We start from the raw sequence: 25,459 nt of genomic DNA on the forward strand, positions 1-25,459 counted from the left end.
GACACTGAGTACAATCAAAGAAGTTACAGGTGTGGACACTCCCCTTTTATCACCCTTAATCTGAACCTGTGTATGTCAACTTGTGTGTATATTATCAGCCCCAATATTCAAGGGTATGTAAACTTTTGATTAGGCCCATTTGGGTGATTTCAGTTGTCATTATGATTTGAAAAGGGCAAACACAATTATCTGATAGTAAATTGCTTCACCTAAGCACACTCCCTATTTACTTTCTGCAAGATTACTTATATTTTCCAAAAAATTGCCATATTTCACAAACTCTGCCAGGGTATGTAAACTTATGAGCACAACTGTATATAGCATGCAGTCTTGAGAAAGGCAAAATTTTCCCCTTGAGACAAATAAAGTCCTAAAGTATCTATCTATCTATCTATCTATCTATCTATCTATCTATCTATCTATCTATCTATCTATCTATCTATCTATCTATCTATCTAAGACCTCAGCCCATCCACAACAATTACTTTTCTCTCCACTCCCTTCACACTTGTGGGTTCAGGGATTGTTTTTATCCACAGGTCATAAGGCTCCTCAACAGCTGGTCATACTGACTACTGCATGTGCATGACTGATTTATGCTGTTTTATATTATTTTCTGATATCACATTCAATGTAGGGCAGCATGGTGGCACAGTGGTAGCTCTGCTGCCTTGCAGTTAGGAGACCTGGGTTCACTTCCTGGGTCCTCCCTGCGTGGAGTTTGCATGATCTCCCCATGTCTGCGTGAGTCTCCTCTGAGTGCTCTGGTTTCCTCCCACAGACATGCAGGTTAGGTGCATTGGCGATCCTAAATTGTCCCTAGTGTGTGCTTGGTGTGTGTGTGCCCTGCCCGTGATTTATTCCTGCTTTGCTCCCTGTGTTGGCTGGGATTGGCTCCAGCAGACCCCCGTGACCCTGTGTTAGGATGTAGCGGGATGGAGAATGACTGACTGACTGACTGACGTTCAATGTATGCTGTAGTTTACTGTTATATCATACTACCATCATTGGACTGTAGGAGACATACAAGTAAGAATTTTGTAGAAACATGTACATTTCCCCACGTACCATGTGAATTTCCCCTTGGGATTAATAAAGTATCTATCTATCTATCTATCTATCTATCTATCTATCTATCTATCTATCTATCTATCTATCTATCTATCACCTGACAATAAATTTAAATGTGAATCTGAACTGGCACTAAAATGTTTGCATAGCATTTCTATGGGTATTCCATTTCACCTTATGCTGTAATATTGTGTTTTAGGGTGATTAACAAATTAATCTGTGGGAATGGGCAAAAATAATGTCCTATAATGAACACAATTTTCATTGTGTATCCATGTTTTTTTCTTCCACATCTCAAAGAAGTATGTTAAATTGTTTGGAAATTCCAGATTGTTTCCATGTGAGTGAATCCTGTTTTCATCTTACTCCATCCTGATTTAGCTTAAGCAATTTTGATAATGTTGCTATCATTAGGCATTTTTATTTTATCAGTACAAAATGCATTAAATAAAATTTATGTAAACTGGCACAGAAAAAAATCCTGGGTGCTTCATTACTTTAACTAATTCACATTTTTATGAACCGCGTTTGTTCGTTTTTGTATTTCATAATAGGCCTACGTGTTATATACCTAATACATGTTGGGAAGGGGGCGCTATATACATACGATTAGTTTATCTGTAAATACATTCGTTAATTCAAATTCAATATAATATCATTCACTTTTTTCCAAAAAGCAACTTAACATAAAAACTATGGAGGTAAACCTACATGAAAATGTAAAATGAAAGGACTTGATTCCATTTCTAATTCTGAAGCGCTAAATAAGTCTCTCTCTTCCTCTTACCCAGCAGAAGAGCGAGGAAGGCGTCACTTCAGCGCTCTCTGGGAGGGGCGATAATGGAAAGTAGGGGGAGTTACTTAGTTGTCTATGATTGGTGCGTTTGAAAGTTGCAAACTTTTGACCGGAAATTTTGATTTTCTACAGTCAGAGTGTAGAGGGAGAGTTAAAGATTATTGAAGAGCGTTGCTGTACACAAATAAAAAGAAGAAATAAACGTTTGATGCATTAAGGCGAATTAAGGTAAGCTGATATTTTTTATTATCTGTGTATATATATTAGAGATATGGAGCATTTTTGTCTTGCAGTCAGCAGCCCGACATTGCTTTAGATTTGGTTGAGATTATCTAATATTTTTTTCAGTGTGAAGTTGGTTCGAAGGTCGTTGACGGGTGATGTTGACCAAAAAAAGTACAATTATGCATGTTTTGTTTTCAGCCACCATATCTGTACGATGTGATAAAAAAGCTCTGTCATGTATTAATTTGAATCGAGTGACTGTGTGACTGGAAATGTCGGATGTAGTTTTTCCGCGGAGCGTCGCTGTTGTATGTATTTTCTACCGCACTTGCAATTGGAATGCTGCGTTGCCTGGTTATCAATGTAATAAGCGGCGAAGCAGCATCATATTGTGTGCGTAAAGCAAATCAAACTGTTTGTTCTTACCTAAAGCTGCAGCTTAAAAGTATAGACATCTAAAGAAGCAAGGTTATTTCAGATATATTACTAACAGGAGGATGCACATCTTCGGATTTTATATGTCTGCAGTGGCTTTTGTCACATGGTAAAAATGAAAGTCAATTGAAGTGAGCGTTTTCAGTTTTGCATTTAGAAGACCAAATCGTAAACGTAAAGCTTAGCTGTGAATTGACACAAGATTGGGTACACTCGTCATCTTTTTTTCAGAAATCTGTTTTGTAGGTGTGTGCTTCTTTACCAGAGTTTTAGGATTGTACTTTAATTTTTTTACTTGCCAGTGTCACGAGTTCATTAAGCCGCAAATATGCATGAAATGGAAATCATCCAGCTTTTATGTGAAGGACACACTTTTCAAATCGCTGCCAGGCTGGTCTCAAGCTTTTAACACATATGCCACTTTTAATATGTTAGATTGAAACGATTTAATCCCCTGAAAAGTCGACCGCTCTTTTTAATTACGGCTGCATAATCTCGCAAGCATCTTCCATGCGCATGTGCAGTACTGGTCCGCTGTGTTTACAAACAGAACGTCGCACTACTTTACGTCCTACTGCTCACGCACTCTGTTTTAATACGTGGTATACTGGGAGATGTAGTTTATTAGCAACATTCTCCGCACATACTGTATTTATCTTATTTTTTAAATTCCTTTATATTCTCAGGTTTTCGTTGGGTTAAACTAATAATCCCTGCATGCGTGAAAGTAGGCGTGCATATGAATGTACTCAACGGTAGCCTGGAGACCGTGCAGGAGCAGTTCGTCACGCCACCCCGAGCTAGATTAAGTTGGTTAGATAACAGAAGAGTGGAAGAAGTGAGGGTTTAGCAGGGAATGGCAGAAATTCAAGGGGCGCCTTTTTCATATGGCTTATTATTAGTCTGGCAATGAAGAGGATATGGGATGCCATGTGTATTCTGATAAAGCGAAATGTGACCTGAGATGTGTAGTGGGTACCAAAGGGTGTTAAAAAAAAAGTATCTAGAACGCTGAGTGAAGAAGTATTGAGAAGTTGGGATTCGTAGTTGCAAGAAATGAAAGGGTTTTGTGGATATATTATTCATGATAAGTACTTTATCTGATTAGCTATTAAAGTTGGGTGTGGTAACAATGGAAATGTTTGTTTTAGATAGATAGATAGATAGATACAGTAGATAGATACTTTATTAATCCCAGGGGGAAATTCACAAGTTTTATGAGCCTGGCAAGGGATTTAAAGAGATCCCTGCATTATTTGAAATCAATCATTCCACTGTATGGAAAATCGTCTAAAAGTGGGATAGACTTCAAACATCTAATTTATTCAGGACTGGCAGACCCAGCAAAGTCAACTCAAGAGCTGACTGTTAGATACTAAAAGAAGTCCCCAAAAACCATGAATTTAATTGCTGTATCTGCAGGTTACTCTTGCAAATGTTTGTGTAAAAGTGCACAAATTTGACCTGCTGGCAAGGTGTCAGAGGAAAAAGTCTTTGCAGTCCATAAAGAAGTTTAGAGCAAGACTAAAGTTTGCCATTGAACATACCAGGAAAGACGAGGCCTTTTGGAACTTTGTGCTCTGGATGGATGGATGAATCAAAGATAGAGTTGTTTGGCCGCTGTAACAGTAGACATGATTGGTGTAAACTGAGGACAGCATTTCAGGAGACGACTCTCACTACCAACTGTGAAGCATGGTAGTGTAAATGTTTTGGTTTGGGGCTCTTATGCTGCTTCTGTGACTGGGTAACTTGAATCCATTTAGTCAACTGTGAATTCTGCATCATATCTAAGTGTACTTGAGGAAAATGTGATGCCATCTGTTCAGAAGTTGAACTGAAAATGGACATTTGAACATAATCATCCGAAGCACACTAGCCATTCATTCCACCAAGTAATGGCTCAGAAAGAAGAAATGGAGTGTTACGGACTGGCTCAGTAAAAGCCCATTAAACTTTGAGGGTATTTGAGAATGGACAGTACTTGGAAGAAGACCTACAAATATTTTTCAACTGAAGGAGTTTTGCATGAAGGGATGGATAGAAATTTCACCAAGTTGATGTCAAGGACTGCTAGGCAGTTGTGCAAAACAACTACAAGAAGTAATTTCTGCTAAAGGGGGCAATACCAGCTTTTGAGGCCAAGGGTGCACTTGTGTTTTCCCCAGTTCACCGTCTTTTGATATTTTTGTTGAATGATTGAAAAGGCAGTTTTTTTCTTGTGGTTTTATTCAAGTATATCACCTTTATCTGTAAGTACTATTTGCATTAAGATCTACTTAAGATCTAGGTTGAAAAAGTCAATAATTTACGTTTTTATTTACTTTTTCACCAGTCTGCATTGTGATATCTTTTTCATGGAACTACCATCCTTTCTTAATGCAAATAGGCACTGCCTTTTAAGTATTTTAAGGAAGTCTGCACTGTATGAACAAGCAACTTTTGTTTTTTTTTTATCTCTGTGGGTCTGTGACCTTATTAAAGTTTTCAGTAAAGTTTGTTTTATTTTAAATAGGTACTTATGTTACAGCTTTTATTACTGATACTCGCCTACAGAGCAACACATATGGCAGCTGACAGTGGAGAGATTTTAACTTAAGCAATTTTTTGTAGATACACCTGTCAGAGTTTTTAAATTGCTAAAGTTTATACCGGCAATGCTCCCAAAACCATATGCTGAAATGTAACTGATTCTGCAAAAGGCAAACAATTGCATCTGTATTACAAGTGTTAAAAGCATTCAAGTTAATCCCTATAAATTCAGTAAAACCCAAATTATAGTATTGTCATCCTTAAAAACATTTAAGCATTAGCATGCAGTGCAGCAGAGATCTCCAGCTGCATTCCAGGACATGTGCACCACAGCAAATTGCATTTCATAAATAGTTCTTGTACTCTAGAAATGCAAATAATTTCCCCATTTTACAGAAAAATGAATCGGTAAAGTGCTTTTAAGTAGCAGGCTATGCAAGTATAATTCAAAGACTTCTATGTGACTGTTTGTTAAACTTCTTTGACTTTATATTACAGAATTGATGTATTAGATGGATAACTCCAAATCTGTGTGTCCTTCAGTCATTCCATGCAGTAGTCTTAATGCCTCTGTAGAATTTTACCATGTGAGGTTTCAGTCTGAAAACAGTTTTATTTATTTATTTATTTATTTTTAAAGGAAGGTCTTTATGCATTACAGGCTTACCTGCATTACCCACCATTGCAATATTGCCAGTCTTTCTTGGGTCTGATTTGTGGAACACAGTTTGTCATTTATTTAGCAGTATTCTTTGTCTCTGTGTAGACTGGTTAATTTGATAAAACATTAGCTAGATTTGTTGCATAGTGTGCTCTTGTGTCCCAAATAGAGAAAACTGTCTCATACAAATAAAGTATGAATAACAAAAGATAAAAATGGATATAAAACAAACATGCCAATTAAAACCTCTTAATGGACATTGGCTCCCACAATACAGCCATGTTTGACACATTTGAATGTTTCGTCAGTGCATTTTACATGCACTTGAATAACCTGGTTATTCACAGACACCTGGTTTCTAAAATGCAATATAATCCCTTGTTTCGGATAGGGAAACCAGATTAACACACAGATTTCTCCATGCATAACCTGTTTATTTCTCCATATAAACCCTTAGCTGGGTTACAGTTAAAGGGTTTGTAGTCTGCATATGTCCGTTGCACTCTGTTAGCTTGTGCACGTGTTAGCTTTGCATTGAGTGTAAGGCTAGAAGCACATGTACTGGGTCCTTTGCAGGGCTAAATCACACAGCCAACCAGAACAGTTTGCTACGTACAATCTGGTAACAGAATCCTATTAATGAAGAGTCAGTTTAGTTTTGATCCAGGCATTTGCTATAGTTCAGTTGAAACAGTGTGATCGGGCGACACAATGGCCAGTGTTCACACTGCGAATCATCGGCGGCTCAGGTCAAGTATGTAAAAAAGGTTGAATGTTGTTTGCTTCAAAGCACATGAAGGACTAAATGTATTTATTAAACACAAGAAAATTATCATAGTCTTCATTCTTTTTTTTGATTCACAGCAGCTGATGATAACGTTTAACCCATTTTTTTTTTTTGTTTGTTTTTTTGAGCGGTTTAATGACATTGAAGCGTTTTGCCAAAGGAGAGCTCTGGAAGTATATTTGCACTTGCATGCACCACAATTTTTACTGTGAAAGACGTGTGTATGGAGCAGTCCACACTCCTCACGCACAACCACAGCCTTAGGAGTTGGTGTGAATTCTACCATAGATGTAGAAACTTATACAAGTGTGACTTGCACTTGATGAAATGGCACATACATGCACTTTTAATTTTTTTCGGCACTTGCCTGCACCTCATTTCTCATTCACCCCAACCAGACAAACTTGGCTTTGTGGTAGTACATGCATGTTGTATGTTCACACAATGAGCTACTATATGTTTGACTTAGACAGGTTCCAGCCTGTCCCGTTTAATTTGTGCCACTGCTGCACTCGACTACACATCCGTCTCGGACAAGATACTACCTGTCCTGGCTCACTTAGCTGACGCCTCTGGATATTCACCAATATAGTAAAACTGCTAGGGAGTCTTCAGGTTATTTTTTTTTTATCGTCCTGAACACCACATGCAGTTATTACCAATATAAATGAGAGATTTCAGTTTTTGAGTTTTAATGAATTTGCACACCTTTCTGAAAACATATGATGGGGTTGTTGAGTTTAGATTGATAAGCAAAAATGTAAAATTTATTAATCTAAATTTCAGCAAAGTGTGCAGAAAGTGAAGGGGTATGAATACTTTCTGAATTCACTGTATAGTTTAGTACATCGTGTCGACCCTTTTGTAAAACACACAAGGTCTTGTAATGCCCCAGTTTAAATTAAACAGATTATATAGATTCTGGCCCAAATGACCCTGAATTGGACAAAGCAGATACAGGTAAGGAATGGATTATAAGTGGTAAGTGTCCTAGAGTCAACAGAAGCATAGCTGCATATTACTACCGAAAGGGACTAATAACTGCATAAATTTGACATATTTCTTTTCATACTTGGATAGCATGCTGTTATTGTTGTTTAAAGAAAGTGGTTTTATTTAAGTGTGACAAATACTGTATGTGGGGAACATTGAATAAATCAAGCTTGTTTGGTTAGCTAATGTCAGAGTTATTCCAATATTTCATCCTGATACCTATTTAAATGGTTGCATTTACAAGCTTAATATTTATAAGCGTATCTGTCTGTGTCCATATCATTGTCTTCATGCCTTCTTTATTTCATAATATCTTTAAGTATACCATACCTCATAACCACCATGTGCACCAGAGCATGAACAGATACTCCCCAATTTCAGCTGATAACACTATGATGAAATAATTATTTTGTGCTACTATCTGCTTACTGCAAACTGTGTTCTGCATGGATATGATACAGTATAAATACAGTACAGTAGAACTTCAGTTTAGCAGCAAAACACAGAATAAATGTTAATGTTAAGATCACTATGTACTGTACTGGGTATGTGGAAAAATCAATTGTAATATTTAAATTAATTTGTTTTTATTTTTTTAATAAATATACAGCCCACTCATTAAAATTTGTCAGTGTTTGTAATAAAGTAAATACAATAAATGGCTGATATTAAAATAAGTATGAAATAGAATTTATGTATAGCAGAAACATTCCTTTTTTCCCAGAACAAATATTACATTTAGAAAACTATCCATCACCATACTTGCAATTGAAAAATGTAAAATGTAAGAAAATGTTAAAATATGGAAATGTTAAATTGGGGTTGTGGTGTGTTAAGAAAGTAAAAGTTGCATGTGCATATCCACTTAAAGCAGAAAATAAAATCTTAAATGACATTAATGTAAGTTAAGAAAATAATTTAAGCATAATCTGATAGTTATGCAGCTAAATAAAAGCATCAAATAGAAAGATATATAGCAGGATCAAGAAGTGTTTAGATGATTACATGCTGCTACTTTTTTAATATACGTAATACACAAGAATACAAATACTGTACAACGGCATCAAATTAAACACAAAAAAATTATAGTCTTGGCCTCTAAAATTTACAATGTGCTTACACCGTATTTTCATATTATCAGGCAATTATTTATTTCCTATATAAGGTACAGCAATATTGCAAAGTCAAAACCACAATGGTATGCACAGTGTTTACTTTTAACATTAATACCATATTATACTCACTAATTGTGTAGCCTATCGCCAAAGCACTAGAGTTTTTGATGGTTGTGTAAGTACTGTATTTGCATGCAGTGCTGCAGCAGTTTGCATGCTATGCATTAGTGAAAAGCATCATCACTTTTGAAAACAAAATACTGTAATGCTAAATTAAGGAATATTCTTCTCATTTTGATACTTATCTAAAAAGCATCAGGTAATATAGGTTTAATATATTTTTGGAGGATGTTGATAACACGAGAGGGAAATTCTCACTTTTATATAAAAAAAAAAGTTAGGGATCAGACTCCTAAAATGGGTTCAGAATCATCACCTGTAATTAGTCAAATGATGCGAGTACACCTCTGATTCGCCAATGTGCTTTGGGATTAGAAATATATCTTTGATGGGTTACAGCACTCATTTGCTGTTTAGAGCAGTTTGTAACTGGGAATGCTCATTTTATGACATGCTTAGTACTGTATATTGTGGCAACTATAGTTATAATTGTGATTTATGTGGTCCTATATGTAAAATATATATAAATTGTATGTATATATGTATGTATGTACGTAGACTTTGAAGAAAGTTTGAGTTAAATACTATTTGTGGGGTTGTTGCTTTTATATGCAGTGGTAGTCCTGACACAGGTTTGTGTTATGAAGTTTTGATCAAAAATCCAGTATGCTCCACCTGTGTTAGCTCATATTTTATGTTGTCTTTTATTTTTCTTATTATCTTGTATTAGAGAACTATGAGACTAGTGGGTTATTTAAACACAGTTTTTCTTTGTTTGTCCTAATACTACCTTATGTTTTTAGGCTACACCCTACTATACACAACTTAACACTGTTTCTTCAAGGGTGTGGTCGGTTCTGTTGTAAAGGTCATACCATGGGATCAGCAGGAAGCCAAGTGATCAGCAGTTCACCTAAACAAGAGCCTTTTTCTGTAAGAAGCAAACATCTTCAAAGAGTGATGGACCCTCGCTCTCCAAGCGCAGGCATCACAAGAACTCCCATACAGGTAAAGTGACAATGAGCAGTACAAATGATTCCCAGTTCATCCAGTGCTAACTTGTGGGTGAGACCTGTCCAGTAGTAGTAGTGACACTATGAATGGACACTACTACTATGTCTATAGTCTCCATGTTGCCTTAGATCCAACACAAGAAACAGACACAACAAACCACAAATATTAGAACTTGTTGTTCATGTATGATAGTACAAAGAAGCTAATCTTTGGCCACTTTCAAAATTGGTACCATAGAAGAGCCCTTTTATGTTCAGTCACAAGCCTTTTAGATTAACTATCATATCTTTTAATGTAAAAAGAAATAGTTGGCACAAATTGGAACCTACAATATCTCAAATGTTTTAAACTGTATTGTGTACCTGCATGCAAGGAGCATAAAAGCTTTATAGTTCCTGAAACAAAAATTAGAATTCTCCTATAGTTGTAGCCTAAATGTAATCTTTTAAATGTGTAGTGGAAACAGTTCACATAATAGTAGTGAGTAGTTCATAGAAATAATATATATTGGCCTTAACAAAAGGTGTGTGTTGACACTGTTGTCACATATCATTTCTGATTGAATAGTCAAGTTAATTATTTCAAAAATCTTTTAAAGGTAAAGGAAATCGCCTCAACAGAACCCCAGTGTTTATCTAAACATACTGAGCTCTGTGATGACCAGGTGGACAGAACAGATCCTCGTTCTCCAACACGGGATATTTCACGTACTCCTTTAAAGTCTGTTCTTGCAGGTTGGTAATGTTTTCAAATTTGGCCCCTTCTCTATCATATTTTGCTGTCATTTTTGAAGTGCCCTTTTCTGTTTTTCCCATGACTGTTCTAAATTGTTGCCTGATCACCCAGATTAGATAACTGATTAATTTTAAAATATGGTCATATATTTTTGAATGCTAGTTATTGGTGCTTGTACTGTATGCATTTAGTAAATATCTCAATCTGTTTCTCTCTCTCCTCTTCTACTGAACAGACAAGATGACTGTCCTTGTGCGACCACTTGTTGACTTGTTTATAAGTGAGGGTTCAGAGCCAAGTACAACTGATGAAATACAGGAGGAGTTGGCAACTTCTCATTATGACACAATGCCATTAACTGAGGCGACCACAACTGTACAACCTACAGAAGAGAAGGTTGCAGGTTTACAAGAGCCAGAGAATGATGCAACAAAGATCTTAAACCTACCGCGGCAGGAGACACTTGAGGAAGATGCTTTACTGGAAAATTTCCTTCATTCTCTTATCCTAAATTCTGATAGTCCAGCCCTTTTGGATTTGGGATCATCTGAATATAGCCACAGGTCTCCGGCTCTTTCTGCATCTGACAGTTCTTCAGAACCCCAGACCCCTGATTTGTTAATTTCATCTCAGTCTACTGACACAAAAAAAATGATTCCCCCAGAGATGATAAATGATGCAGAAAATCATGTTGTGGTTCGACAGACACAGCTTTCAAAAACTAAAGGTCAGCAGTATTCTTTTTGCATTAACTTGTGATGATGCAATGTATAATTTCAAAGCAATTACTTGTCATGGGTTCAGTTTTGGGCAATATTATCTTTTAAATTAGAAGCCTCTTTTTTTACTTGTTAGTTTCTTAAATATTAATATACATATAATATAGTGAACAAGATGTCCAGTCTTTCAGTGTCCTTCAACCCAGGGTTTTATTTATATATATATATATATATATATATATATATATATATATATATATATATATATATATATATATATATATATATATATATAAAATAAGATGTATTATTAAACAGTAGGATAGCAATGAACACAGGGAGTAACAAAGGAGACAATAAAGCCTTTGTGGCCTTCTAGGCCTTCCTATACAAGAGAGTACATGTCTTCTTGTTGAAACAGTTTGTCCATTCGCCCAGCAATTTACCACAATAAAGTACTTCCAGTTCTGCCTTCCATTCCCATTCCGCCATAAAGCTTACCTTTTCTTGTTTCTGCCAGTCCAGTTTTTTTATTTTATTTTTTCTCTCCCCCTAACTTACCTTCTGACTCTTGCTTGCTTGCCTGCCTTCTGGACAGGTAATGGCTTTTAAACCCAGCACAATGGTTATGCTCATGACAATGCAATACATTATTATTAGTAGCCCATACTGTATCTGGAGGTCCCGCAGCCTTCATTCACATTGCTGAGCCCCAACTCCTGTTTAAATGGCCAGACACTCTTTGTAGCCCACACATAGCCTGTTTGTGATACTATGCAGTGGGGTCCAAATGCAATTTTTTGGGACAACGTCTAGCCTCTTCATCTCTTTTTCACAGACTATTGCTTCTCTACCATTCTGGTAATTACTGTACTTCTGGGGGTAATGTTTCCAATTACAGTATAGAACCTGGCAGTGTTGTCAGTTCTGCACATAGCCCACTCTTGCCATTGCTGATTTCTTTCAGTTTTCTAGGTTTCTGCCCAGCCTTGTGAACACTTTGCACGGTGCCCTTCTTTCTGCAGTTTACCTGACCACCCATATTCAGCTTATAATATTTGTATGAGAGAGACAATAGAATGATACATTTGATATTGTTAATATCTCTTTATGTGTGGGGTCTGCACAGTGATACTACCATGGCTGGCTTTGCAAATAACAAGATTCCTGAAATTCAAGGTGATAAGAATTGCGCTCTCCATGCTGTTTTGTTTTTGCTTGATACAGTCATCCTCTGAATATGAGAAAATTCTACCAGGCTTTCAAAATGGCTCAGACCTTATGGACTTTCTTTTTCTCTTTTCTGGGATTTTATAACCAAGGGGAGCATGTCCCATTGTCTTGCCTTTCACCCCAATCAGCAAAGTGGAATATTACAGAATTATTGCACTCTGCATAGTCAAACATTTTCACAGTATCATTAATTACAGAGGGTGGACTTTTGGGATGTGAGATGCTTTTTATTACATTTAAAAAGGTCTCACCATGGCTTTGTGTTCCTACTGCTATACACCAAAGCATAATCTAGACATTCTATTGCGTTAACATGGTATTTAGGTTGTTTATCGCAAATCTGGAAATCTTAACCAGAAATGCACTGAACTTTCCTTGACAAAAAAAAGTTATTTTTTAAATTGCAAAGAGAAAATCTGTCTACCTATTGTCACTCAAAATAAGAATGACCCCTGTTAAGGTTATCTGTGTCCATGGATTGATCACACCTAAGCCATATTTAAGAGCAGTGGAGGCAGGACGTCCCAGTTGGAGGTTTGACCATGGTATCCTATTTTACTGCACTACACTTAAATGGTGATCAGAGAGTAGAGGACTGTTTACTTATAGATTCAGCTGCTGTTATTACACTCCTTTCTCAAGCCAGGTAACAGTTTTTTTTTTGTTTTGTTTTGTTTTTTATAGCCTACTGTGTATGTGTAGATTTGTGACTAGGAACTTCCATTGTCACAATCTTTTTTCCTTTGCTACTAAATGAAAAGTGAATTTCTTGCTTGTAAACAAATGTCTTTTGGATAGGGCAATATGCAGGATCTTTGTTTTAATAAGCAAAGTCACTTCTTCGTTATAAACCGTTGTCTTATACATGTGATTGGCTGATGTACATCTAAAAACCCAATGAATAGTTTCTTGTTTACAAACATTTATGTTCATGTTATTTTTGCAGTTTCCATTATGGCTGTTTGGCGATGTTTAACTGCTCAGAATGTAGACATTTTACAATGTTAAATGTCATCCCTAAACTTTAAGGCCTTTTATTTTATTATTGCTACATAAGTACTTGCAGAGGAAGCTTTTTGGGGCTTGTGGTTGCCTAATTGTTTTCACTCATATTAAAAGATAGGTCAAAAGAAACTGCAAGGACCTTAATGCAGTTGGTCATTCTACAAATCTGCTTATCCTAAAACATTGTTAGGAAAGTCAACCCTGGCAGTTCCAGATGCATGGCAGTAGCCATACCAAGTTGGGCTGCTGCTCCAATCATGTTACATGCACAGATACCCTCAAAAAAAGGGGAAAATTAGAGTCACTAATTTAACTAAGCTGAGCATATCTGGATTCTGGGAGGAAAGTAGAGTGCAACAAATTGCTCAAGGGCAGTGTCTACTCTGTAATGTGAACTGTTTTTCTGAAGTACTGCACGGATGGTCAAATAGTAACACAAATGAACACTATGCAAAGCATATTATAACACATTCTGATCTTGCGTGGCTTTGGTGGCTAAAGTTTCTGATATAAATGATCTTTAAAAATATTTGTGGCTTTTATTAATAAACCCTGAGAAGACTGTGAAATGTTTTGGTAATGGTTTTATTTATTCTTGAAAAGCAATTTAAACTGGCTTGGTAGAGCAATGCTTAGCACTGGTGCTTCATCAATCCAGTGTCTTGGGTTTGAATCCCAAACCCTGTTGTTATCATAATAATGTTTGTTTGTTCTCTAGGTGAGTCAAGTTGGATAGAAAAATATGGTTTGAATATTCAGGTTAAAAATAAGTAAATATTCAAATATATTAAAATGTAGGCATTTTTTTTCTTTCTTTAAAATTAGGGTGATGGCCACAACAAAACCAAATGGCAAACGTAAAAAAAAAAAAAAAAATCCTAATGGTACTCTGGCAACTGTTTTATAAATATAAGAGACATCAAAGTCTTCAGAGGCTGCATCCTATTAAACAGAAGCATCAGCACCACCATGATGTTGTCTATTATTGATGACAAGGTGACAGTCTTATACCACTCAGCATGTTAGGCATGAGTAACATATGCATGATAATAATGTTTTGAAGCATAGTGTCTGTGGCTTGTAATGATTCTTTTTGTGTATACTTTTATGGCTCACTGTTCTGACAGGGCTCAAGAGGAATATGAGTCAGTTAGTAAGACATTGACAAGGTGAGAACAGCAAGTGAAGTAAAAAAGCAGGCAGATCGAAGGTGAATTTTTATTATTATTTTTGAGGTGTACAATGGGCAATGGCAGGGTACAATTTATATTGCACCATTCAGAATAAAAAGCCAGTCAGCACCTGGAGAGTCACCAGGAAAAGTGTGATCTTCATAGTATGAAGTCAAGGTCTGCATAATCTGTTCACTTATTTTCTCATTTACAAATGCAGCAATATTTTAAGAAAGGTGGCCTGAATATTTTTAATTATACAGTATCTCATTGTTTTAGGCATTTTATGTCAAGCCAGCTTCCATGCAAGTCAGAGGCAAAATGTGGGGCAGCATTTAGAAAACCTACCCCGAGTATCAGAAGCTGAGTACACCTGTAGATCTAAGTACTGTTTTGCTAATGATGAAAACTAGTTCAAAATTCCATTCAATACCTTTCAAAATTCCAAAAAGCCTGATCGTGGATGTGAAGTTCAAAAACATCCATAAAATATTTTTGTATAGCACAGCTGGAGTTACTTGATGTCAAAATTAGTGCAAGATAAAACAAACAACCACTATCTTATAATCAAGTGTCAGCTTTTGTCTTCAAATGAGGCTGTTTTCAAATAATTTTGAATTTTATTTAAACTCTCCTCGCTCACGCGCTACACGCTATTATAAAGAGGCACGCTAAATGCACCCCTAGGAGATGCGGTCGCTCCTCCGAAACCCCTTTTAAATGGTGATACAATGGGAAACAAATAGTTTTATTTATATATATATATATATATATATATATATATAAAACCTCCTCTTTGCTCAATCAGCTGCTGCCATGCCAAGTGATCTCCATTTTGTGCGCCACTTCGAATGTTTAAAAGCCTGTACAGCATCTGTCCTTTTGTCTCACTGCCTTGTCTCTCTTCTCCCCAAGACATCCTCAAACACTATTCGATCTCTTTTCGCTGTTCCGTTATTTCACCGAGTAATATTATCCATTTGTTTACTCTAATGCGATCTTTACTATCATTTTTTTTTTTGGAGACTTTTGATTTTTCCTTCTTCCATTATCTCTAACCTGCTCTGGATGTGTATTGCGCCAGCATTTTTGAATTCTTTACAACATTCTACTTTGTCTTTTTCCGGCCCCGGGTGTGGTTAAATCTCTTGGCACAGATTATTTTTGTACTTTTTAGCCTTCTTTTTTGCATTCTTTTCTCTCCAATGCTTTTGGGTCTGTTTTCGACACGCTGCTCTTTCTTCTTCGCTTAGTCATTGAAGTGTCATCTAGAACGTATAAAATTTTCAAGAGCTGAGAGCACAGTAAGTGCATTCCAAAAACTGAGAGGTTAGATGACCATGGTCTTGTTTGAAAATGGCTGTAACTAGGGCGTGACATGCAAAAGTCACAGTCTCACAGAACTTGTTTTCAAAGGTTGTAAGTATGACGTGACTTGACTGTCTCGCGAGACATGAAAGTGTCTCTCTGTCTCTCTTCAAAAGATCATGTCTCATCGCAGGAAAAAAGTCTCGTCTCGTCCCAAGATTTTGGTGTGTTCTTCCTTTTCTTGCGTGTGGTTTCCTCTTAGGTTTTCTGGATTCTCTTTCACATTCATAAAAAATGCTCATTATGTGAACCTGTGACTCTGTAAAAATTCCAATGTAAGTGTGAACATGAATGGGTTCTACAAGGAGTGCTCTGCTTGTCCAAGGCTTTTTTTTTTTTCCTCCAACCCCCATGAAACTCTGAATAGGGTCCGGTGGGATTGAGTGTGCTATTACTTAGAGATCTTTGAAGTTGCTTTGTGTTTTTTCATTTCTTAGTAGCAGCTGATTACTACAAGGTACCCTGTTGTCCATAGAATATTAGATGTTAAATTACTTTGAAATTCATGCCATTTAAAATTTTAACTATGATGAAATGGCAAACTTCTCAATTGATGATTTTTTTTTTTTTTTTTTTTGGTGGAAAAAAAAATGTTTTCTTTTGTTTTCTCATAAGTGTTGACTATATTTCTGTTTCAGAAATGTTTTTTAAAAACTATCCCCACATAATTACTTAGTAATTAGGACTCTACCAGAGCTATTACTACTAGCTCTCCACCTGCCCCATACCCAAAATATGTAATTCTTATTAATGTTGTTGAAGTTTTTTATTTTGGAAGGGATTTGAGGTGACCCTATCCTAAGTTTGTTATGTAGACCCACAGGTACAGTGTGTCCTCCAACCCAAACTCTTGTCTTTGCATTCACTGGGCTGGGAAGTTGACTGACTGTTAGACTTTTAACAGCTGACTGTTAGTGTGATTTCACTCCTCACTAATCTCTATACCTCATGTTGGCAACAAGGAGAAAGGGAAGCAGGTTTAAATTTGTATTCACTCATTATAGCTTCAACATTCTTAATATGCAAAAACCAGAGACAAAACAAAATGTGACAAATCACACTATACAACCTGGATGTTTAAGCAATTGCCACTGACTGTCCTGGCTGACACAGTGTATCAGCATTCAGTGTCTTAAGGTTACCTTGCTGCAGCTTAGACATCTCACAGCATGGGTTTTCTTGGTGACTGTTCCTTCTGCTTTCACTTGATGCTGATGACTTTTTAAAGATTTTCAGAGGTAAGGTGAGACACTCCTTGCCCGTCTCAGCCCAGAGCCATTTTGACAGACCATATTAGCACATGTTTGATAGGTATTGATTGGTTTGAGAGCCTCGCTTTTTATACATGTCTTTCATTGTCCTCCAGCCCAGGATGATTTTTAATTTCCATTTTTTTCTGTGTTTAGAATTTTAACTTTCAAAAAATATAGTTTTTCCAGTCTGCCTTTAAGCAGCAAAAGGTCTCTTCTTTACAAGCCTGTCTTCTGCAGAACCCCCACCCCCTTATACAGATATTAAAAGTTCAAGAAAAAAATAAAAAACAAGAAAATGAATTCACTCCTAAATTATATTGTCTTCTTCATAATGGGGAAAATATTATTTGCTTGTTGTTATCTTGGTTATTCTACAATGAGCTGTACACTTCATGGTCCTGAAATATGCCATATAGGAATGACTTTGTATAACTAGAAAAAATGTTTGGAAAAACCTAGTTAAGGGCTACAGGTGAGAAATGATAATTTGGTATCTTGTATGCACTGCCATTTATGCTGAATAGTTGTGCCAAGATGGTTGATATTTAATTTCAGGCAATGACGGCTTAATACAGTACTTTTTAAATTGGTAATCTGTTGGTGACTATCTTTTAAAATTTATAAACTTTATTTACAGTGAAGAGTCGGAAGTCTCAGAGTAAAACCAATAAGAGAGTTCTTCTTGGACAACAGGAAGGTGGCAACCGTTCACCTCTGCAAATACTAAATAACTCTGAAAACAACTCTCCCCGTGCACTTCAGGTACAGACTTTTTCTTGAAGTTTGAGTATCAAGTCCTTCTTTTGTTATTTCTTCTGTGTCTTAGGTTAACATTTTCTAATTTTGTTCTAAAAAGGGATTTAATGCCAGATTTAAATCCATATTCTTTGTTTGATTTCATTTAGTGTTGAAACCTGTTCCATCTTTTAATCCTGAGACCAAAAACAAGGGGGAAGGTAACCCTTAATGATAATGTACTTCTAAGATGGAATCAGATTGGTACCATAGAATTGTAAGGCTGTAATATCTCCCAGAAATGTACATGAAATTACCAGATCAAATGAATATATGAAAAAAGTAAAATCTGAGCCATTGGTTTGGAGGTTGGGTTTGGTTTTTCACAGCCATAATTTGTGTCTTCTTCTGTGTCGATAAAGTTGTTCAGTTTACGGAGTAAGTATACAAAATGACACAATAGTTCTGTAAGATGGTACTGTGGTGCTACCAGCAGAAACTTGTTAAGTTTCTAAAGCAGCACTGCATAAGTGAGTTTTACCCTGCAACCAGGGACTGCTTCCTGACATCTTTGGCCCCAATATTTAATAGGAAGATAAACATGAGTGAAAGAATATTGGAGTTGACTGTTGTTGAACATATTCAGCATGTATCAATGTTATAATAAGCTTACATTGTTTTATTTGTTATATGTTGTCTAAAGATGAGCTTTATAGGTAATGACAAAACACGCTGCATATAATTAAAATATGTCCCATTTTTGCTGTTATTGTTTTAAACAACTGACAACAGTTGTCTGCACAGACTCTCCAATCTCCTCTGCTGTGACGTGTGTGCCGTTGGCCGTCTGCGTTCATTTTGGTCTGTTTTGTTTTTGATTGTCTTTTTAAATTCACACTGTTGATTCTTTGTTGGTCTATGATCGTCACACTCTTTAAACATACAATCAGCAGTTGACAAACTTTTAATTACGATCAAGCAGGCCAGAGTACTTGCTCTCCACCTTTTGTGCTGGATATATCAGCATGCCTGTGCTGTAAGCCCTGCCTATTGCCCTGAAGGAAGATGAGGAAAGCGTGGGGCGTACTCATGAGGCTTAAAATTTCCCTGCCGTCTTCTCTGGTGATTGATTCTAGTTATAGTTTAGTTTATGGTCGCTTCATCTCTCGGCACTCTCTGGAACCTATGGATGAATGGATCCTGCCTGTTGACTCAAGCCGCCATGATCAGCTCCTCTGTTGGTGATCTCTATATGTTTGCAGGAGTGGAGGTGATTCTGGGAACCTTTGCTTGCTGGGTTGTGTGCCCTATCAGTCCGGTGAATTAACTCGGGTGAAGATGGCTCTGGTCATTCCTGGAATGCTATCTAACAAAACATTTATTTTAAATGTTTTCTTCACTTCACGATGACTGGATTTTTTTATTTGTGACTGAAACATGGAAAATTGTCAGCAAGTTAACTCCTTCCACTGAATTATTACCCCCCTGCTGTAAGTGTTTTAGTTCCCCAAGGTCTGCTGCTTGGGGTGGTGGATTAGCAACAGTATTTAAAAGCTGTTTAAAAACTGTCACCAATTGACAACTGACAGTTACTCCAGCTTTGTAATACAGTTGTCTGAAATGGACCAGTCTTAACCTTTGCTGTGTGCAGTGGTATATTGAGCACTAAAATTTAACAAGGATTTTATACATGAGTTCTCTGAATTTCTGGCAGGAATTACATTGAATTATGAAAGGCTATTAATTTTTGGGGATTTTAATATTCATGTGTGCCGTCCAAGTAAACCTCTGGTTAAAGACTTTTTGAACTTTATTGATGCTTTTTGGAAGAGGTCCAACACATGAGCATGTACATACATCAGACTTTGTTTTATCATATGGTTTGCCTGTCTGTAGCAATGAAACTGGTGATGCTTGCTTTTCTGATGACATGCCTGTTATAATTGAGGATTCCTTACCTTGCCAAACAGTCAAAATTTGTAGTAAGACTTGCTGCTCTTGCATAACGAACTCCATCACTACCAGCAAGTTCTCCACGGCTTTTAAGGATGCTGTGCGATTTTCCTAGACCTCAGCTTAGCACTGATGGTTTAGTCACTTTGTTTAATGACACTTGCTCTAACATTTTAGACTCTGTTGCTCAGTTTTGAGGTCAAGGGCTCAAAACCTAAACTTGAGCCATGGTTAAATGATGCCATTCGTACTTTGAGCCAGGTATGTAGGTGAGTAGAGAGCGCAAGTGGAAAAGATGAGCTTCAAGTGTCCTTGAATATTTTAAGGGCCAGTATGTCTAATTACTAGAAAGCTGTGAAATTTGCTAGAATAAAGTATTTTTTAGATATTATCTCAAATTACTGTCATGGACCTACTGTAGAGTTTTATTTAACAACTAGCTGTGTAAGCCAGTGCTGTAAAAAGCCCGGGGTCCTAGAAACTATTTAAATCGTCAGAAGAAAAATTGAAATGTAGAGATGTCAGGTAATTGAAAGGAACTACTATGGGCATCTCTCTCCTAGGAGAATTCGTTTTGCCAATGTGCTCACACTGCTTGTGCATTAGTGGCAGGAGGAGAAGTAAAAGGGATATTGTTACGCTGATGTTAGTGGCTAAGTGACTTTGTCTTTCTTCTGAGGTTTCGTTTTGCAGATGTGCTGGCCCCGCTTGTATTATTAGCAGCTAAGCTATTTTTCTGTTTCCTCTGAGGAGGAACCCTTACCCCGACTCCACCTGTTATTTCCTGGCCAGACAGACACACACACTTCCATGTGTAGAAATTTATATATAAGATATAAACACTATTCTTCACCCGTCTGTTCCTACGTGGCCTGACATGACGTCAATGGTCTGCAAAGATTTTTTCCAAATTTTTTTTTGTGTGTGTGTGTGTGTATGCGTGTTCAAAAAAATTGTCAACATTAGATCCCAAATTACACCTTCTCATGACCCTTTGGCCTTTCCTACATGCTCAGCTATTTTTCATCACCTTGAGCCTGTATATCTTCATTTTATGGCAGAAGTAATTAGCCTTTTTTTAAACATGCTGTGGTGCAGCCTTTAATTTAAAAAATAAATCTCAATTGTACAGACTTTTCGAACTTCAGACCCATCTCCAAGTTGCCATTTCTCTAAAAATTCTAGAGAAGATTCTCTATTTTTACAGCTGCAAACCTTTTTAAATGAAAATGGTATTTTTTAAATATTTTATTCTGGTTTTAAGATACAGCACAGAGTCTGCACTTTTGAGGGTTCTAAACAATCTCTTATTAGTAAGTGACTATGGAGATATTGCTGTCTTGTTGCTTTTAGATCTAACTGTAGAATTTTGTTGAATAACAGTTGATCATGATATCCTTATTGCCCGTCTTCAGCAGTCTGTAGGTATTCAAGGAACTGTTTTGGAATTGTTCAGGTCATACCTCACAGGCAGAAGCTTTATAGTTAGGGTTGGCAATCACTCCTTTACTTCTGTCTCTTTCAGCTGTGGGTTCCTTCAAGTATCTATTCTGGGGACTATTATTTTTTCACTGTTGCCCTTAGGATCCATTTAAAAAAAAAAAAAACAAAAAAAAAAAAACATTTCTTTTCATTGCTATGCAGATGATAGTTATCTTCCACTGAAACAGATCGAAACAAATTCTATTAGGCCTTTATTGGAATGTCTGGAAGGCAATAGTATGGATGTCACAAAATTTTCTTAGTTTAAATGAGAAAAAAAAGAAATTGTGTGTTTTGGACCTTCTGATCATTCTTGTGTTCTTGCAACTAATCTTGTCCCTTTGACAACCTACTGTAAACCCTTCACAAAAAATCCTGGTGTGATTTTTTGATAATGCCCTCAAATTTGATAAACAAATTATCTCCATTGTGAAAGCTTATTTCTATCAGCTCAGGGTATTAGCTAAAGTTAAGCCTTTCTTTCTGTAGATGAATTTGAACAACTAATTCATGCATTTGTTTGTTCTCGGCTTAACTGCTGCAACTCATTATACGTTGGAGTTAATCAGTCATTCCTTGCTCGTCTTCAGCTCGTCCAAAATGCTGCTGCCAGGCTTCTAACAGATTACAAAAACAGAATTGCATCACACCAGTTTTACCTTCTCTTCACTGGTTTCCTGTTTGTTACAGGATGAAGTTTTAAAATTTTACTGTTTGTTTTTAAATCTCTAAATGGTTTAGCCCCCTTTTATCTCATTGACCTCTTACACCATTATTCTCCATCATGGTCACTGAGGTCCTCTGACCAAAAGTTATTGATCGTGCCAAGATCTAGACTTAAGCTGAGAGGGGACCATGCTTTTGCAGTAGCTGCATCTAAAGCATGCACTGACACTGGACGATAGAACAGTCTGACTTTTTATATCGGGTCAGCACCTATCTTTTTGTCTTAGCTTTTTATTTATTTAATTATTTTTGGTGTATTTATTTACCATACCTATATATGTATTGTATTTTTGGAATCTGTTCAGCACTTTCGTCAACTTCTGTTGTTTTAAATGTGCTCTATAAATAAAATTGAATTGACTTGACTCGAGTGTTATGTAGGTTTTTGTTCCACCCTCTAAACTGTGTGTGTGTGTGTGTGTGTAAATTTTGGATTGTTTTTAATTTATGACCCTTTTCTGAATGTATTCTATCACCTAAAAGACATTAGCAGTACATTTTTTTCGATTTTAATAATTATTGATAAAACAAAAATATTTTACTACACCCAGAATAGTAATATGTTAACTTTAGTTGAAAATTGTATGTTTGTAAAAAAGGATCAAATTTTCTTTCTTTAAAATTCTGAGAATTATTAAAAGTCCAAAAGTGAGGGACCATTATGTTTGCAAATCCATGTGCAACCTAAGAAAGCAAAGCCAATCTTTGGAGTTTGTTTTTTCAGAAGGTTACATGCTTATCTCATACAGTGCATTTTGAGCAGATGTAAAGAAATGTAATTAATTCTTTTTAATTTCATTTTATAAATCAGTGCTATGATAAGTACTATGATGCCACTGACATCTTGCTCCTCTTCATTTTCAGGTGAAGAGCATTTCCATAGGAGACCGTGATGGAAATGGTATAAAGACACCAATAAGACCTAACTGGGCAACTCTATATGAGAGCCTAAGTGGAGACAAGGAAAACCAGCAAAATTAATTTGTTTTAGTCGTGTCTGATCAACTGTAAAATTGCTATACAGACACCTTAGTGTCAGTGTGGGGTATATTTTAAATATTAGCATTTTTAATTCTCTGTTTTCATGTTATACCAAACCTTGAACCACTGCCAACTTATGGAGTCAGAAAAAAGTGCATTTTTGTTGGTACTAGATAACGGGGATTGTTGTGTTTTTAGCATGCAGAGGCACTTGTGGAAAATTACATCCTGAAAAGCCTTCCCTTTGTATTTACTATACCTGACTGGATGCCCAAGGTCCTGTTTTATTGCTTCACTACTATGTAAATATGTTTTGTTTTTATAGTTAGGTTCTCAGTGTTTGTTTGTTATTCTTGTCACTGTGTTGAGAAAGTTTATCTTTGTGCACCAACTTCTTTTTTTTCCTGAATCAAGCAATGACAGTTCTTAAATGGGACAGCATCAGAATGCCCTACCAGATTTCAAGCCAAAGGTAATGGTATTTGTGCCAATGAAGGGAAAGATGATGGTTTTCTTATAAAACCATTTAGTGAGTTGAGGTATGAAGTCTGACACTTTTGTGGAAAGAAATGTAGCTGTGATTCAAGACACAGTTGTACAATGCAATAAACTAACTTTATTTATATTAATGTCACTGTAAAATACAATGAGTTTTGTGCAGATTTAATTTTTTTCTTTAAGAACAATAATAAATAAAACAAGAATATTGTCATCCCACATGTTAACTGGGGAAGTTGGTGTTTTTTTTTTTTTTTTTTTTTTTTTTTTAATAAATTAATTAATTTTATAAGTGTGAATATCATTCATCCCACCCCAATAGCCAGAATGCCAGCCTCTGAAGACACTGGCCAGTTTGATTAGTGCACATTTACAGCCGACTGCTTGAGAGTAAATCTTAGAGGGTTGGAGATCTGTACAAGGACAAATAGGAATTATTCTCTTTAAAATAAAATGACTTTTCTCCTGTGGCTGTACAAATAGAATAAACTTTCATTTATAAAGCTATAAATCTGTACAAAATCTGTTATTGGGATAGAAATTTAAAACACTCAAATATAGCAGTTTGCTAAATGTATAGTTTTCCACATTTCAAATTTAATTGGCAAATGTATAACATGGTTTTAATCTGAAATGTAATTATTTATTTCTTAAAGTGATTTGTCATAAGTTACTGGGAAACAAGGTCAACGAGTTCACAATTGCCTCATTTATAGTTCTTATTATAGTGAAGCCAGAATCCATTAGTATTAGGAGTTATATGGATGGCTAGCTCGGAAGGAGATAAAAGACCTGTTAGACTGGCATAAAAACAAGTTTGGATTTTGAGGCTTGAGGTTAATAAACTGAAAGGATGGCAAATGGTAGTCTTGTCAAAGTTGAGCTACACTACAAATTAGCAATAACACATCTGACAATATGGTTTACAGATTGTCTTAATAAATCTTAGTATTCAGTTGTTTTTAATAGCCTGTTTATTTTTTAACTTTAATTTTGCATTAGAGGGGCGCTTTTTCCAAGAGTGGAACCAACTCTTGATCAAATGCCAGCCTATCTCAGATGAAATACTCATACTTGCACTTAGTAAATGCTAGCTTAGTTTATATACAATTCACCAAACTCATGAGTTAAGGATGTAAGAAGAAAAAAAAAAGACACACCCACATGAATATGGGTAGAATACACAAATGCCCCATTGTGACAGAGTCTAGAATTGGATGCTGTTCGCTGGGGCAAATCACAGTGTAACCTCTTTAATCATTGCCTTTAGAAACAGAAATGGTAGCAGACTAGCAACTCAAATCTGTGAGCACAGGCCTGTTGGATTCGTTGGGATTAATGTACTGTTAAAGGCTGCAAATCTAGCCCTTAATCTCAAATGTATCTCTAATTTGAAAGCTGTGCTTCAGTGCTACAGCATAATGCCTCCTTCGCTGAAACTGACTAAATGTGGATTTTCCCAGATATATTTAAAAAGATTTAATTTTATACCCATATTTTTCAGCTAACATTTTTCTCTACCACAGAAGCTATAAGCACTTGTTTAAGTAAGCCAATGACAGAGCAATTTCAGTGGATCTTATTCTCAAATGGCTTTGCACTTAATTCTGCAACTATATAAACCCCATGAGAAATATTAAGTGAATGTGCATTTTAAAAATGCATATAGGTAAACAAAAAAAACCACTTTGATTACCTGGTAAATTTGGATTAAAAAAATAATATGGAACCTTGCCATTTTGGAAAGAAACTCATTCTAGAATGAATTAAATAGATTGTGGAACTATGTCCAATATTTTTACCTGCCAGAATCAAACCTATTAAGAAAAAATTGAATATAATCATATTTG

At 36.1% G+C, this 25,459-nt stretch overlaps 1 protein-coding gene across 1 annotated transcript; it reads left to right on the forward strand.

The window, feature by feature from the left end:
• Positions 1-1,945: 1,945 nt before the first annotated feature.
• Positions 1,946-23,945, forward strand: cdca3 (cell division cycle associated 3). The gene is made up of 6 exons (XM_028809923.2): positions 1,946-2,095; positions 9,539-9,743; positions 10,348-10,483; positions 10,720-11,211; positions 17,872-17,996; positions 22,995-23,945. Exons 2-6 carry the CDS (start codon positions 9,612-9,614, stop codon positions 23,109-23,111), a joined length of 1,002 nt encoding a protein of 333 aa, XP_028665756.2. The 5' UTR covers positions 1,946-2,095; positions 9,539-9,611; the 3' UTR covers positions 23,112-23,945.
• Positions 23,946-25,459: the final 1,514 nt, after the last annotated feature.

Source organism: Erpetoichthys calabaricus, chromosome 9 (genome assembly GCF_900747795.2).
Source record: "Erpetoichthys calabaricus chromosome 9, fErpCal1.3, whole genome shotgun sequence".
In the NCBI taxonomy this organism is placed as follows: Eukaryota; Metazoa; Chordata; class Cladistia; order Polypteriformes; family Polypteridae; genus Erpetoichthys; species Erpetoichthys calabaricus.